The sequence below is a fragment of the Mesoplodon bidens genome (genome assembly GCF_964165515.1).
Source record: "Mesoplodon bidens genome assembly, chromosome: 9".
Classification (NCBI taxonomy): domain Eukaryota; kingdom Metazoa; phylum Chordata; class Mammalia; order Artiodactyla; family Ziphiidae; genus Mesoplodon; species Mesoplodon bidens.
The window spans coordinates 87,766,416-87,781,955 of NC_138166.1; the positions used below are offsets into that span (position 1 = coordinate 87,766,416).

Here is a 15,540-nt window from a genome sequence, read left to right on the forward strand (position 1 = left end):
CTTTAAAAAAAAAAAGAAAGAAATGAAATTGAGTTATTTGTAGTGAGGTGGATGGACCTAAAGACTGTCATACCTAGCGAAGTAAGTCAGAAAGAGAAAAACAAATACCGTATGCTAACAAATATACATGGAACCTAAAAAAAAAAAAAAAAGTTCTAAAGACCCTAGGGGCAGGACAGGAATAAAGACACAGATGTAGAGAATGGACTTGAGGACGCAGGGAAGGGGGATGGGTAAGCTGGGACGAAGTGAGAGAGTGGCATGAACATATATACACTACCAAATGTAAAATAGATAGCTAGTGGGAAGCAGCCACATAGCACAGGGAGATCAGCTCGGTGCTTTGTGACCACTTAGAGGCGTGGGATAGGGAGGGTGGGAGTGAAACGCAAGAGGGAGGGGATATGGGGATATATGTATATGTATAGCTGATTTGCTTTGTTATACAGTAGAAACTAACACAACACTGTAAAGCAATTATACTTCAATAAAGATGTTAAAAAAAAAAGTTCACCTTCACTGTGGTTCTTTTTTATGTGGAAAGGCCAACTTTACATCCAGAACACATTAAAAATGTCAGATGAGGCATACTGCTTTCTGTGGTTCAACAAAAGTGGCCATCAAATTCTATACTATTTTCATCTAAGCTCCTGGCACAGAGCAAGCGTAATTTTAACATCTATACATTTAATATTGATTATTTTTAACTGAAAAATTAAGAGAAAGACTAATTTCCTGTTGTCAGGCTCTAAGTATTCTCGGCAGTTTTTTAAAATTTCACTGCAATTCTATTGACCCTAAAATAAGACAAAAGTGTTTTAATTGGTCTCACTAATGATATTGACTAGTACGATGTTGCCTAAAGTAGCAAGGATAACATTTTTTGAATTTGAACCTTTTGTTTTTTCAGTTTATGTTCCAATGATATATGTGTATGTGTTTATGTGTGTATGTGTGATCATTTAGATCCTTAACTGCTTGGTAATTCTAAAGGGAAAAAGTAGACAGTCATTTATTTGAGATGTACCATGTGTCAAATTCTGTACTGAATGCCCTGGAGTACGTTATCTTACCTAAACATCATCACAAGTCTCTGAAAGAGTTTACTGCAATCTGTGTGTTATAAATGGGAAAGTTGAGACTCAGAGAATTTAAATATTTTTATCATACTTATACTACTAAGAAGTAGAGATCCGGGGTCTGACACAAATCTTTTTCATTCTTCCCACTGTATGGTATGTAATCCTCTCTGGGAGAACATTCCTTCCCATTTCTTTCTGAGACTTTGGGTTTTTTTGTGTGTTTTATTAACATGACTATGTTCATTATAAACTACATCAATTTCTAGCTGGGAAGAATCAAGGAATATATAAGTTTAGGAGCTAATGACTTATAAGTAAATAAATCCTAAAAGAAGGGTCTAGCCTGCACGCACTAAGATGCTGTCATCCCCGCAGTCACTGGGTGGCCCTGGTGCCTTTTGCCCATCACCCGAGGGAGCCCGTCAGCCACTGTCCTCCTTGTTAGGACCAGGCAATGTGACTGGAGCATTTTGTCCCCTCCTTTCTGCACAGTATATGTTCTACTTGTAATATGGCTGTCAGTTCCCCTTTCTTTCCAGCCATCCGTCATCATCCAGCATTTTCTCTGGTGCCTGTTACCTGGCCTGGGACAGCAGGGATTACTGTGAACATAATGAATGAAGGGGAGGGAGGTGCACCGGCCCATCCCCCGCTCATCTCAGGATTGAGCAACACGTTCCCTGAGAACATTCATGACGGCAGCTCCCAGATTACTTGATTAACGGAAGGCGTGTGAGGAGGGGCGAGTTTTGCTTCTCATGCAGAATATTGAAAAGCTAGAATAAACCTCAGAGGATGGAGACTCGCAGACCATACAGTCTTTGGCCATGACCTCTACTTGTGGTCCTGACAGCTTCATTTTCAAGACTATTTTCACTGGGTTGGTGCTGTTTATTAGTAATTTAGTTAGCTAGATTTGGACTTGTAGTCTGTGAAGAGGAAATCACATCAAATGCAGTGTTGATGGCACTTGGTAATGGGCTTGGAAAAGCATACAAGCTTCCTGTAGATGGAATTTTGGTTGTAGGTTGAGGTAGGGAGGGGAATTTTTCTTTCTTTTCTTTTTTTTTTAATAAGTCTGCCCAATCTTTACTTTTTAATTAGTTTAACCCTACTGTGTGAATCGGTTATAGCCTTTATGTAGCTAACACAGATTTAGAACAAATGAAACTATTAGTTTCTAGCTTGATGCGTTGTCATCATGCCTTTATTTTCACAGCCCAATCTTCCTCCCACTGACATTTCTAGTGGCTGTCCTGCCTTATTTTTGGTATTGCATCTTTATTTTTCGTTATCTGTGTTCCCCATATGATTGTCATCAACAAAAGTTGATGAAGCACATCTACTAGCTGTAAGCCTTTAGGGATACAGAGAGCATTGCTGACATTTGTTAGGTTCTTGGCAGTTCACCAAGGACTTGCACATATAGTTTCTCATCTAATTCTAATAACATTCTAGTGAGTTAGGTCATCGATTCTCCTTCCTTCATTCACCAAATATATATATTTTTATAAGTACTTTCTGGGATGTTATATTCCAAGTGGGGAAAATTAAGAACTAGAAAGCAAGTGACAGTAACAGAAAAGACTTATGTTAAGGTTATATGGTTTATTTTCTAAAGTCACTGTTAATGGAGTTTTGGACATTGGGAGAGGGGCACTTGACAGTTTAGGTCTAGACCTGGGTCCTAAAGGAATGGTAGGAGGGGTGAGGTCTCCCCAGATAGAGCCCAGTGTGGACCAAGGCACTGAGGTGGTCATGCATACAGTGTGTTCAGTGTGCATGAAGATGCCAGTTTGGAGCTGGGGTAATCAGGCCTGTATTTAATTATTGAGTATCTAAAATCAGAAAACTTCAGAATTTTTAGAAACCGTTAGAGATCATGCAGTCCAACTCATATTTGTCCTTTAAAAATATGCTCATATTGAGTAGATCAGTGCATTATTTTTTGTGTGTAGATTTATTTATATTGCAGGAAGTCATTTATGTTGTTCCTGGAGTGCAGAATATAACCTGATTTCTTCGACACATGCGCACGTTTCCTTGGTGATTCAATTCTGACTCGATTTTTACGATCTTAGAAAGAGAAGTGTTAGTAAAGAAGATATTTTTATTCTTAATTTTTGTTTGTAACCATACCACGTGACCTTTTTTTTTTTACAACTTTATTGGAGTATAATTACTTCACAATGGTGTATTAGTTTCTGCTGTATAACAAAGTGAATCAGTTATACATATACATCTGTTCCCATATCCCTTCCCTCTCGCGTCTCCTTTTGAGGAAGATTTTTATTAAAGGAGTCGTGCCTGTTGTAGTGTTGATGCTCTCCTTTTGCTTTTCTTTTAACTGAGCAAAATCACTGACTTAGCAGAACACTGATATCTCCAATGCAAATATAACAATACAAGAGGATTTTTTTTCCAAATGAGAACAAACAGCTCATGATTTTGAATCTAGAGCTGTACATGCCATTACAGTTTCTGTTTTTCTTAAGAAAAACCATCCTTTGATTAGTGGGTGGAAATGACTGAGCCAAATGGGATTTGTCTAGACTCTGATGCCTCTGGGAAGTCTCGATGATCCAGGCTATGGATTTCTAAAGCTTCACATGTTTTTTATCAGTCAATTTCCAAGATACCTCAGAGACCATTAAGGCAGATAATATATCAGGTGAGATTTATGTTTGGTATCATGCAGAGAACTATAATTAAAAAGAAACTTTAATTTAGCAAAACTAAATGCAGTATTGTAAGTGTAGATTGTTAGGGTTTTGAGAAAGTCTATTAAATAGCATCTACCTTTCCTGTCAGAGTTCTGACACTGTTATGAAATAATATAAGTAAGTAAGTGGAAGATGAAATACCACTTTTATGTTGATATAAGCTAGACTGAAAGATGTAGCCTAGTTAAGAGAGCCAGATGAGTTTGCTGACTGAACATCAAAATTAGACAAATTTACTTACTCACTTATAGAAGGTACTGGACCACTTTATCCTTCTCTGACAAGGTAGGACCTTCATTGCTAAACTTAGTGAGACAATGCTCACTTTGTACAGGCATTCTGGTTTCTAAAGTGGAATAAGGGGGTTGCTGAGCTCTGCATGCCCAGCTTTTTCTTCTCAATTTTACCAAAGGAGTTAGTTCACTTCCCTTGAGTGGGTAAAAGATGGACAGAGGCCAGGGATTACTTTAATTGAGCTTCATCCTAATGCATAGAAACATGAAGGGGGGGCAGGGGAACATTTCTCCCAACACCCCAGGATGTACATTTGTCACGTTCTAAACTCTGAAATTAGGATATATCTTAAATCAGTGACATCTTAATGGCTATCGACCGGAAGATAGTCATAATGAGTTGTTTTTGCCTCAGTACGTGTGAGCTGAGTGGTTATTCTTCACATCATGACCCTTCAGTGTTTCAATTAGTGAACCTCTTAAGGACCATTTGACAAAAGAGTATTAATCTTGGTTGTTGTAAGAACACCTTCTCTTTAAACCTTCTAATAGTATCAAGAACATGTCAACATTAAACCTTGCAGAAGTGGTATCAGCAGCTTGGAGTAAAATACTGGATGTACTCCTTCAAGAAATCCACTTAGTGAAATTGTTTAGAAAACAAAGATAGTGACAACTCTAGAGCCATTCAGAAGAGCTGGACTCTGAATATTAAATAGTTTTAAGAATACCTTAACCAACTCACTTTTCTTATGTTTCCTTATTATATGTGTATGAGAGATTTTGGCTAAATACCTCTTTATCTTAAAAACCTTAATAAATCCTTAAAGTTACTTATTTATGAATTATTTAACCTAGTTCTGTGTATTTAAACTGTAAAGAACTTTTCAATAAGAGAAAAAGAAGATTCCAAATGATAAGGAAGCATTGTATACTTTAGTTAGCAGGATTTTTTTTTCTTAGTGTTACTTACAACAATAGTGTATCTTACAATTAGTGAGGTCTTAGGTTTGATGAAATATGCTTGGTTAGGTTCATATGGGCCTCTGTTCCAACCTTTCGAGCCCTAGACAAGTCTGAATGGCACTTCTTCCTTCCCCTGAAGTTTTCACGTGCCGTGCTGTACAAGGTTGACAGTGGTGATTAGAGATCAAAATTTTAACCTAAACTGGGTTGTACCCTTGCATTGTTTCTTTAAATATACAGTTATTCTTACTGTGCTTCCATGTTCTCACTCCAGAGTGAAATTGCTTATTTAATGAGGAAGACTGGATCAAGTCATTCAAAATAAAATAATTTTGTAAATATTAAAGGCAGCTGTTTTCACAGATGATCTTCCTTGTGATAGTGTAACATACATCTGATAGGCTTATTTCTTTGCAAAAGTTCTGATAAGCTAATCTGTCTTTTATTTTTTTTCTGAAAGGGGGTCCTGATGACAACTTAATTGAAGGTGGAGGAACAAAATTTGTCTGCAAACCTGGAGCCAGAAATATTACTGTCATATTCCATCCATTATTAAGGTAAGTCAAATCCTATGTACTTACTGAAGATCAATATTTTCATTATTTATGCTAATGTACTGAATGCCAGTAGGTCAGTCAGCATTGAAACAAGTCATAAAAAGAACTTTTTCCATATTATAGGACCTCACAATCAAAGTTCGTCAATAGAAAATTAATGTCAACCCTACTAAGTAGCTACTTGGTCTCAGGAGTAATTCTTCATAAATACATTTATTTGATTTTCTTTCTTAACTACTCCCTGTCCCTGTCCTGTTCCTTGTCACTACCCCTTAACTATTTCAGGGGTTGGCAAACTATGGCCCACAGGAGAAATCTAGCCTGTCCCTTGTTTTTGTAAATAAATTTTTGTCTCCAGAGTCAGGCTCATCCATTTACGTATTGCCCATAACAGTTTGGGGGCTCTAGTTGCAGAGTTGAATATTTGCAGCAGAATCCATATGCCTCACACAGCCTAAAATATTTACTTACTGGCCCTTTACAGGAAAAAATAGCAGCACCATGATCTGTTCGTTTTAAACTAATGACTCACATATCCTTTGAGAACTGACAGGTCTCTGAACAAATATGATTTACAAAAACTGAAAGGCATTATATCAATCAAATATGTGGTTTTATATATTGAAGGATAAAACTTGTTAGTGATTAGAATGAAATCTATTAAAATGCTCAGTTTGTTGTGATACTGTGATTTAAGAAAATAAGAATATGTGATACTTCATTTAAAAACCTTCTAAGCCCTAAATACCTTTAAAAAGGTACTTTTGCGGGGGGCGCAGGGAAGGGGTGTGGTTATTCGGTGGATCTAAAGTTTCAGTTTTATAAGATGAGAAAGTCCTACAGATGTTACACAATAATGTGCATGCACATAGTTCACACTTCTGTACTGTACACCTGAAAAAGGTTAAGAAATGGTAAATTACATGTGTGTTTTTTAAAATTTATTTATTTATGGCTGCGTTGGGTCTTTGTTGCTGCGCACGGGCTTTCTCTAGTTGCGGCGAGCGGGGGCTACTCTTAGTTGTGGTGTGCAGGCTTCTCATTGTGGTGGCTTCTCTTGTTGCGATGCATGGCCTCTAGGCTCATGAGCTCAGTAGTTGTGGCTCGTGGGCTCTAGAGCGCAGGCTCAGTAGTTGTGGTGCACAGGCTCAGTTGCTCCACAGCATGTGGGATCTTCCCTGACCAGGGCTCGAACCCGTGTCCCCTGCACTGGCAGGTGGATTCTTAATCACTGCACCACCAGGGAAGCCCAAAATACCTGTTATGTGTTTTTGAGTACAACAAAAAAGGGTACTTTGGGGACACAGACATACAATATAATATTAATTGTATGTTTTCTCTATAATGAGCCAGTGTTTAGTTTTGCTGTATATTCATACAATGGACCAGAAACTCTTGGGCTCACTAAAAGTTAGGTACTTCAGATCATCACCTTAACTTTCTCAGGTAACTCCTGTAATATTTGAGGCATTTGGTATAACAGTTAAACAAATGCTACTGAACTGGCCAGAGATAATACTGTATATACTTTTCCAAAACAGAAACAGTTTATTGCTGGAATTATCCTACCTTCTCATTAACCAACACTTACTAAATTGACATCATTAGAACTAGTTTAATTCAAATCTCTTATATAGGTAGCCAGTTTAAAAAATTATACTGGAATATTTTACCCAATTAATTTTAAATGTGAAAACACAAATGTATAAGTTGAACTACAAAAATATCTGACTTTCACACAATTAAAAATAAGAGATTTTTGAAGAAACATCACTAACCTTAAAAAAAAAAAAAGTTTTAGCAGCAAGTAAATTCATGTGAGTTAAGAATCATGGAATTAAGAGAATTAAAACTATTCCTCTGTAAATTTAGTTGATTTATATGTATATATCAATTTATATATATAAATCAATGAATTTATGTATATAATTCATTATATGTGTATATATATGAATATATAATAAGTAAATTACAACATTTAGAATTTCTAAATTAACTAACAACTATCGTATATATCAGCTGACTTCGGTAATTAGTTTGGTACTTACTGTCTTTTCCAATTACAATTGATTTCTACTTAGTGTTGCTAATTATTAGGAAAATGGAAAGATAGCTTAATCATTATAGGCATCTTCTAACCTAGATTTAACGCCATAATTTACTGCCAAGTTATGCTGTGTCTTCAATAAATGGAATCCTTACGTTTACATTTGTTTTTAACTCTGGAAGAAATCCTTTAGAAGTTTCTTTAGCGTGTTGTCAGTAACCACTTTTCAAGAGATTTTTTTCCCATAAACTTATTTTATCTTTTTAAACACGAAGTTAAGAGAATGGAAAAAATACATACTTATTTCACACTTAATAAAATTCATTTCTGGTAAAATACTGATAGAGTTTAATGTATTCTTGACAATTCTTTTTTACTATTATATTTATGCTGCTTCACGAGAGAGTTGTTTTAAGGCTTGATAATACTCCTACTAGTTTTACTCACTAGTTTGGTCTCTACTTTCATTCAGTATTTTAATTTATTATTGATGAGAACTGGAGAAAGTTTTGTGGCATAATGCAAATAGTTGAGGAAGTCACAAGACTATTATGTGGTCTACAAGGTGAATTAATTCCTTCCTAAGCAGGTGATCATTATGAGACTTTAAATTAGCCTTTGGGTCAGATTTTAACCTTACTTCTCAGACCCATTATAGAGCCTCAGCTGAATGCTCATAATGGGATTATGGAACTTCAAATGACTAAAATCTTTCAGTGTTGTTAGTTTTGTTTTTGTTTTTTTAGTTTTTACGCTTCAGCATTGGCTGATTATTGGATTTATTGTTTCTTCTAAAGATTAGAAGTTTATGAGAGTTCCCTGGTGGCCTAGTGGTTAGGATTCTGGGCTTTCACTGCCATGGCCCAGATTCAATCCCTGGTCAGGGAACTAAGATCCTGCAAACCACACAGCACAGCCAAAAAATTGAATAAATAAACAAACAAACAAATAAATGAAGTTTAGAAGTTTCATTTTGATAATGAGAAGAATCAGTGTTCATTATCATACTGTTTCATTTTAACAGTTATCATAAAACATTTCTCATTTCTCCTAGTCATTCATTTATTCATAATCAACACTTTTTTGAAGTGTTTATTAAATGCTTATGATGTGTTCTTTTCTCTGAATTAGATGTGGACTCTTGTTTAGAAATAGTCACTTTTATTTTTATGATATTCTTTAAATAAAATATGTATAGAGCTCATTTTCTATCCTTCGGAATGCCCCTTGCTTATTTATTTTTTTTCCATGCTAGTTCAAAGTGAATGTGATTTAGCATTTTATTATTTCAAAGACAATATAACATAGTGGGAGAGATAGTGTAGAAGAATTGAAAGATGGAGAAAAAGCACAAATTTTGAAATTAAAAATGGAAACCACAACAAGTTATCTAGGTTCAAATCTAGGTTCCTTTACCTCAGTTTGACTCACAGGTTATTTGTTGGACTCTGATTCTATGCCAGGTCCTGCGGAACCAAAAAATAATAATAATAAGATCAAACCCTTGCCTAAAGGTGCTCACTTCGTAGCTGTGTGAGTGGCAAAAATTAAGAAGCTTGAAAACACCAATTACTGGAGAGGATGTGGATCAATGGGATCTCTTATACACTGTGTAAATTGGTACAGCTTCTCTTGAAACCAGTTTGATATTATTGAGCAATTACCTATCCTGTTACCCAGTTTGCCTCCTAATGTGTTTCTACTTGTATGGAGTGACTCACATTATTTTTCCATCCCAGTTTTTCTTTCTCTAATTGATTATAATAATCTTTATTCATAACTTACATCATATTCAGAGAGTAAGTTTGGAAGGGGCTTATCACAAGTTGGCTTTTATCACAAGCCAACACCTATTTAAATAGTATGTCATTGTTTTCTTACACTATCTCTTGGTAAACTCAAGTGTTTTTTATTGGAAGGGAGAAACCCTCAAGTGTGTGGGTCCTTCATTTTTCATTGTTGCTCTTCCCCTTTGTCTAGCAAATCTTGTACTCTGTCTTCCTGAAACTTTGCGTATGGGTTTTCTACACTTCATTTATTTAAAATATTCTTTTCATAATTTTTATTCAACTGGCAGTCCTTCTTTGCAGCCTAAAGGTTTTCAGTATTGGAAACTGAATCATCCTGCTAAGAAGACCACATAGCAGATTCCCATTATGCTGTTTTATATATTCTTAGCAGTTACTTATACTGTCCTCCTATAAAATCATCGTACAAGGTCCCAGATCTGGTAACCTTGCAAACTTACTCTTGTACTTTTCTCATAACCACTGCAGTCTCAACACTAAGAAACCATACCAGATTCTGGAGGCAAATATACCGACTTCCAATTGGTTCACTACCCATTAACTCTGCTGGCCCCTTGACTTGTTTATTTAATGCTTTTCCTTACTATTTTCTCTTTCTAGTTAAGAAACCAGCAGTTTGTCTCTTAGAGAGTGAAGTTTTAGAAAGATGAGGTACAGTAATCTTTATCTTGCTTGCTTTACTCAGTCTAACAAGACATTGTGTGCAATTAAACCCTTAATGTAAGCTTTTAATGACAAGAGGTCATCTAATCAATTTTTCTGCCTGTGGGTCTAAAATGAACAAAAGCATATTGAAATAAAAAGATTTCTAGCCATACCTAGGTAGATTCTGAAATACTTTGACTAATACATAGACCTAGAAAATGGTAGGACTAATACCTGCTCCCCTACCCGCCGCTCCCACTGACATATTTGTTACTTTTTAGTTTCTCTGGAAACATTTAAGAGGAATGGATGGATTCACTGTAATAAATGGGTTTTATTTTAAAGGCCTTGAATTGGGGGAACAGAAGGAAGATTAATTTAACATTAATGTTGAAATTTTAATGTCATATTTCCTTTCTTTTGTCTAGGTCTGATATGCATTTAGATTTTTTTTTCAAAAATTTCTATCTTTGAATAATTACATCATGGTTATTATTAACCATGATCTAAATGTAAATAAACCTTTACCAATAAAATGTGCATTTTATTGAGGTATCAACCACAGTTTGATATAGAGTAATATTTTTTAGTTACAATTAATATATAATCTAGCCATTTCAGGAACTTTGAAATTACTTTGTGGCTGCTATATTTGGGGATTTTGTGGGGAGCGAAGGGAGTGAGAATTTATTTGTCCCTATGTTTTTTTACTTCTTATTATTCTTTATTCTCTAAAAACCTAAAAATATTATTTGCGCCTTAGATTTGTTAATACAGTTCTTTCATATAGCAAAAAAAGGGTGAAAACAGAATTATTACCTTAAAAATCTAAATGGTTGCAGCATCTAACTGAAGTATTTAGAAAACAGTCTAAAGCTTTACCTCTCTCTCTTTACGGTATGCATTTATTATTGCATGCATTCTGGAACAATTAGGCACATTAGGGAAGACTGTTACTAATGTGTTGCTAATGAAAACAAAATCATGTATTTGACTGTTGTACTCACCATCTCATATCTGCAGGCTTTGAGTTTTAAAGGTGAAGTCATCAAAGAAAGGCGGTGGGATTTAATGCAGCCCATCAGGGTTTGAGAAACAAAAATTCCAAGTGTTTAGAGCCAGGACAAGTCAGAAGTGAGAACACAGGAGTCCAAACAAGTCTTCTCACTGTGTTCTCACATAGTCTCTTCCCCTTCTAACAAGGACACTAGCCCTATTGGATTAGGGTCTCACCATCATGATCTCATTTAACCTTAATTATCTACTGCAGAGAAGGTACATTAAATTTTGCAATTAGAATGAACTCGGGAAGTTAATTTATTAAATGACTTATTTAATCATTCTTTTAGCACTGGAGTCATTGTTTGAATGAAAAGGAGTTATGTATATTGCATGATAGAGAAGATAGACCACTGAAAGTGGGCAGAGTAGGGGATACAAGTGATTGACCACTTTTTAGTTTTTGATGTTGGCCAAATCACTGTGTGTCTTAGTTTTCTGTAGCTATAAAATAGAGGAGTTGGTTGGTCTGGATTTTGTTTTCTGTCTTTAAAGTTTTGTGATTTTGTGATGGGGGAATGCTTTTATAATATTTAGGGACTCCAAAGGCCTGGCATTTAAAATTTGAAAAGTCCAAATGACAGTGCATTGTTTCTTTTGCTTATTTGCTTCAACCAGCTTTTAAAAGGCGTTTGGCTCTTTAGAATAATGAACGTTTTGCATTTATGAAGTACTTTCTTATGAGATAATTGAAAGAACAGATGTTTGCAGTCTTGGGGTGACTTGGCAGCGGTAGGAGGCTGGAGACATGGTGGATGGTGATGGTATTTAAAGTTGCAAAAATGTCACTGATGCTTCCTCTTTGAACACAACTGCAGTATTCAATATCCAGGCTGTGAGCATTTTTCACTATTTATTTTCACCCACACTTCATTAAATCAGGCAGCAGTGAAACTCTTCCTGGGTAGAACCAAAAGTATTTATTGGTCAGTAAGGAGTAGGCTGGCATTTAGGTCAGTTAGGGATATGAAACTTTCCTGGTCACATGGGCTTTGGTGATAGCCAGTATCTCTCTAGTTGTCTGTGTGCCTTTCTTCGAGCAAACAGCAGTAGGAACAACAAGTACTTGTGATCATACCGTCTAATCATATTTGTCCATAATTATGGAGAAGAATACCTGCTAAACGTTAATCTTGTCAGCTGTAGAAGCTGCCAGTTAGCAGCAGTATAGGGAACTGTTTAAAAGCCTGAGAGAATGGCTGTAGGTAAAAACTATTTTCTAAGACTTCATCTTACTGTAGTTTGGACACTCAGGAAGCCCTCTTTTTAAGGGTGAAGCCATTAGAGCTCCTCTGTTTGGTATAGTGAAAGTCCTCTGGCCCTCCTAACAGTTACATCTCCTGAAATGGAAAATAACTCTCTGATGTATAGCCACATTTGACAGTATTATCCACAGATACTGAGCAAATGTTGTTATGCCGCTAGTCTGTCAACATGTTATGAAGGACTTATCCTGTGTGACATTCCAGATACATGAGAGTTTTTCAGTAGTTGCAGCTGAACTATAAATTGTTGTTTTCTCCTAAGGAAGTAGTATGGTTTGATGGTCTGCTTTGCAGAAGGCCTGTGGTTTGTTTTGTTTTTTTGTAATAAGCTTTGCCAACAAATCTGTTTTTTATAGGAAATAATTCAGGAATAATTACTTAACAGCTATGAATTATATACATTATTAGTCTAAACATGCTGTAGCACAAAAGATCTTTTCAACTTTTTCTGGTACTAACTTGCTTATAAGTGAACTACTTTGGTAAGACTGTTTTAGGTCTTCAGAACTCCGTGTCTGCTTTCCTATAATATCCTGGATTTCTGCCCTTTGTGATCTTTCCTTTCTCATATCTTTTCCTAACACTACTTCCACAATAAAGGGAGTGGTGGTTCAGATTTACCTTCTATATGAATGGGGTACACAGTAAATATGTGTTTAAAGAATTAATAGGTAACTTATAGAAGTGCTTAGCAAATATTTGTTGATTTGAAGTGAATTTATCAGATATGAGTAAAAATATAAAGGGACATTTTTTTTAGTAATGATATTGAAATAGATCAATTTTTCTTTTGTACCTAAAAATGGTATACATTTTTTATCATTGATTTACCTCTGTTGTAACTATAAAGTGTTTGTTAAAGGATGAAATATAGAAATGTTGAGGTGAATTTAGAAATTTGGGTTTTTTTATAGCATTAATCCTAAACTACAGCTCTTTTAACTTAGCCTCGTATTTTGTTTTTATTGATAGCAGTTATATAGTAGAAACAGATACTTTTTCCTTTCACCTTTTCTAAGCTTATGGTTGCATAAAATAGCTTTGCCTTATTCTTTCATGAATTATAGAAGCCCTTTTCAAGATTATAAAACCTTTTCTAATAGAAGAAACCTTGCTTTAAAAGCTTTCTTATGTAGCTTCTTCTGTTTCTGTTAGATTTTTTTAAAACTTTATTTACAAGGGTACCATAGCCCCTGGATTCTTTCTTGATGTTAGAAAGTTAGGTCGATAGATAGATAGGTAGACAGATCAATAGATAGGTATAGATCGATAGATAGGTAGGTAGATCGATAGGTAGATAGCGTGTGTGTGTGTGTTTAATTATTGGAGTTAGCGTGACTGTCATAGAGTGAAGTAATTCTGTATTTCTTTTCCCAATATTTTTTATTCTTGAGAAATGCACAAAAGTTAGCCCACCCATGTCAGTTTGATGTGTGCATTGGCATTTGGCTGAATATTATTCTGAGTGTTCACAGGTATGTGATATTTTTATACCGATACATGTTTGTTCTTAATGAGCTAAAGCTTATATAGACATTTTGAAAGATGCTGGTGATTAGACAGTCTAGCAAATAACATTGTAGGTCATACATTATTCACACATGGGAGGAAATTTTGCTGTCTTATTGCATTTTTATGAAACACAATGTTTTTTTCCTTGTCCTCAGAATTATGAAAAATGTTGCTATCTTTTCAGACTCTTTGACCTGTGAAGGCCTGTGAAACACTTGAGGGGTGATATATTTAGATTTCAAACCCCACATTTGAGTCACTGCTTTGGAATTTATATAATAAATGTTAAATGCTTTTAGTCTTCAAACTAAGTAATGTTTGGGGATTATAAATTTTTTTTCTAAGCTTTCTCTTACTTTTGTATTTTCAAAATATGTTGTGTGATATATGCCTGAACACTGATTGCAACTAACTGGCAATTTTATATTAATGGAGTAAATTGGAGAGTCAGTCACGGTTCCAGCCAACATGTCAATGCACACTTCAACAACAATGTCAAGAGAGGTAAGACAAGCCAGTCTAGTTAGCAGAAAAGTGTAGGCCGGTCCTTATGAGAAACAGTAGGAAGAACTGAAAATCTTAGTGAAAAACAGAGGATTTGATACCTAATTTCAAATATATGCGCCACTTAAAAGAAATAAAGTGGTTTTGTTTTTTGTTGTTTTCTAAATCTGGATTAGAACTAGTTAGTTGGTTGGATGGTAGAGAGATTTGACTCTACATAATGAGAATTTTCTAATGAGTAAGGCAATTCAAAAATAGGAAAGTTTTCCTCGGAAGACAGTATCGTTCCTAGAGATGCTTAATCAAAAGATGCAGTTAACAAGATGCTGAATTGTGAGGTCAACATTCTTTAAATATATGATTGGAATTCTTTATAATATACTATGCCGCTTCGGAACTCTGGATGGAAGTGTTGCTTCCAATCCTGCTCATTTGGGTTCCTTTTTTATGTTTCAGTTTAGTGCTCATGATTATCACTGACCAGGTCAAGGCATTATAGTTGACCAAGGCTGTGTCTACAGCTTTGACTTTCTTCTTTCCGACACAGAGTAAGAGAGACACTCAGACCATGACTGTACATAGAGCAATTATTAGAGAAACTGCACCCCTCTCTACAATGGAGTTCCTTCTACTGTCTGTCTTTTTTTCTTCTCTGCTCCTGTTTTTGTATTTTCCTTTTTTTGTTTCCTTGTGCCAGTAACTGGTACATGTGATTATAAGTTAACCCTTACAGTGACTCTTAAGGCAAAAAGAAGGCATGCTTGCTTCTGCTGTAAAGCTAATATGGGACTAAAACTATATTTTCAAGTAAACCTAAAATCATCATGACTGCTGCCATGATTTTGACCTAGATTTAAGCTGATATTCTAGTTGCAGATTTTCTTCTCATTATCAATTAAATTTTCTAATGATCAATTAAAATTATTGGAAGCGTACATATGAAAGACTGTAGAGGAGATTCTTTTCAGAGCAAAATGTTTACATAATTGGTGTGTTGCTTTTTATGTATTCTGAACATGTATTTGTCTTGGACTGCAGTAGCCAAAATATGCTTATTCAGCATTCAATGAAATATGTTTCCATCCAGCTGGAGGCCCATTTACATCTGATTTTGAAACCTAAATTGATAATGTAACTTG

General features: G+C 35.3%; 1 protein-coding gene across 1 annotated transcript in view; it reads left to right on the forward strand.

Moving 5' to 3' along the window:
- EXOC4 (exocyst complex component 4) overlaps positions 1-15,540 on the forward strand; it is an 813,795-nt gene that overhangs the window by 364,913 nt on the left and 433,342 nt on the right. Inside the window, exon 10 of the mRNA XM_081244856.1 lies at positions 5,465-5,561. Within this exon, the coding sequence (XP_081100982.1) occupies positions 5,465-5,561 (97 nt within the window). The remainder of the gene's footprint in view (positions 1-5,464; positions 5,562-15,540) is intronic.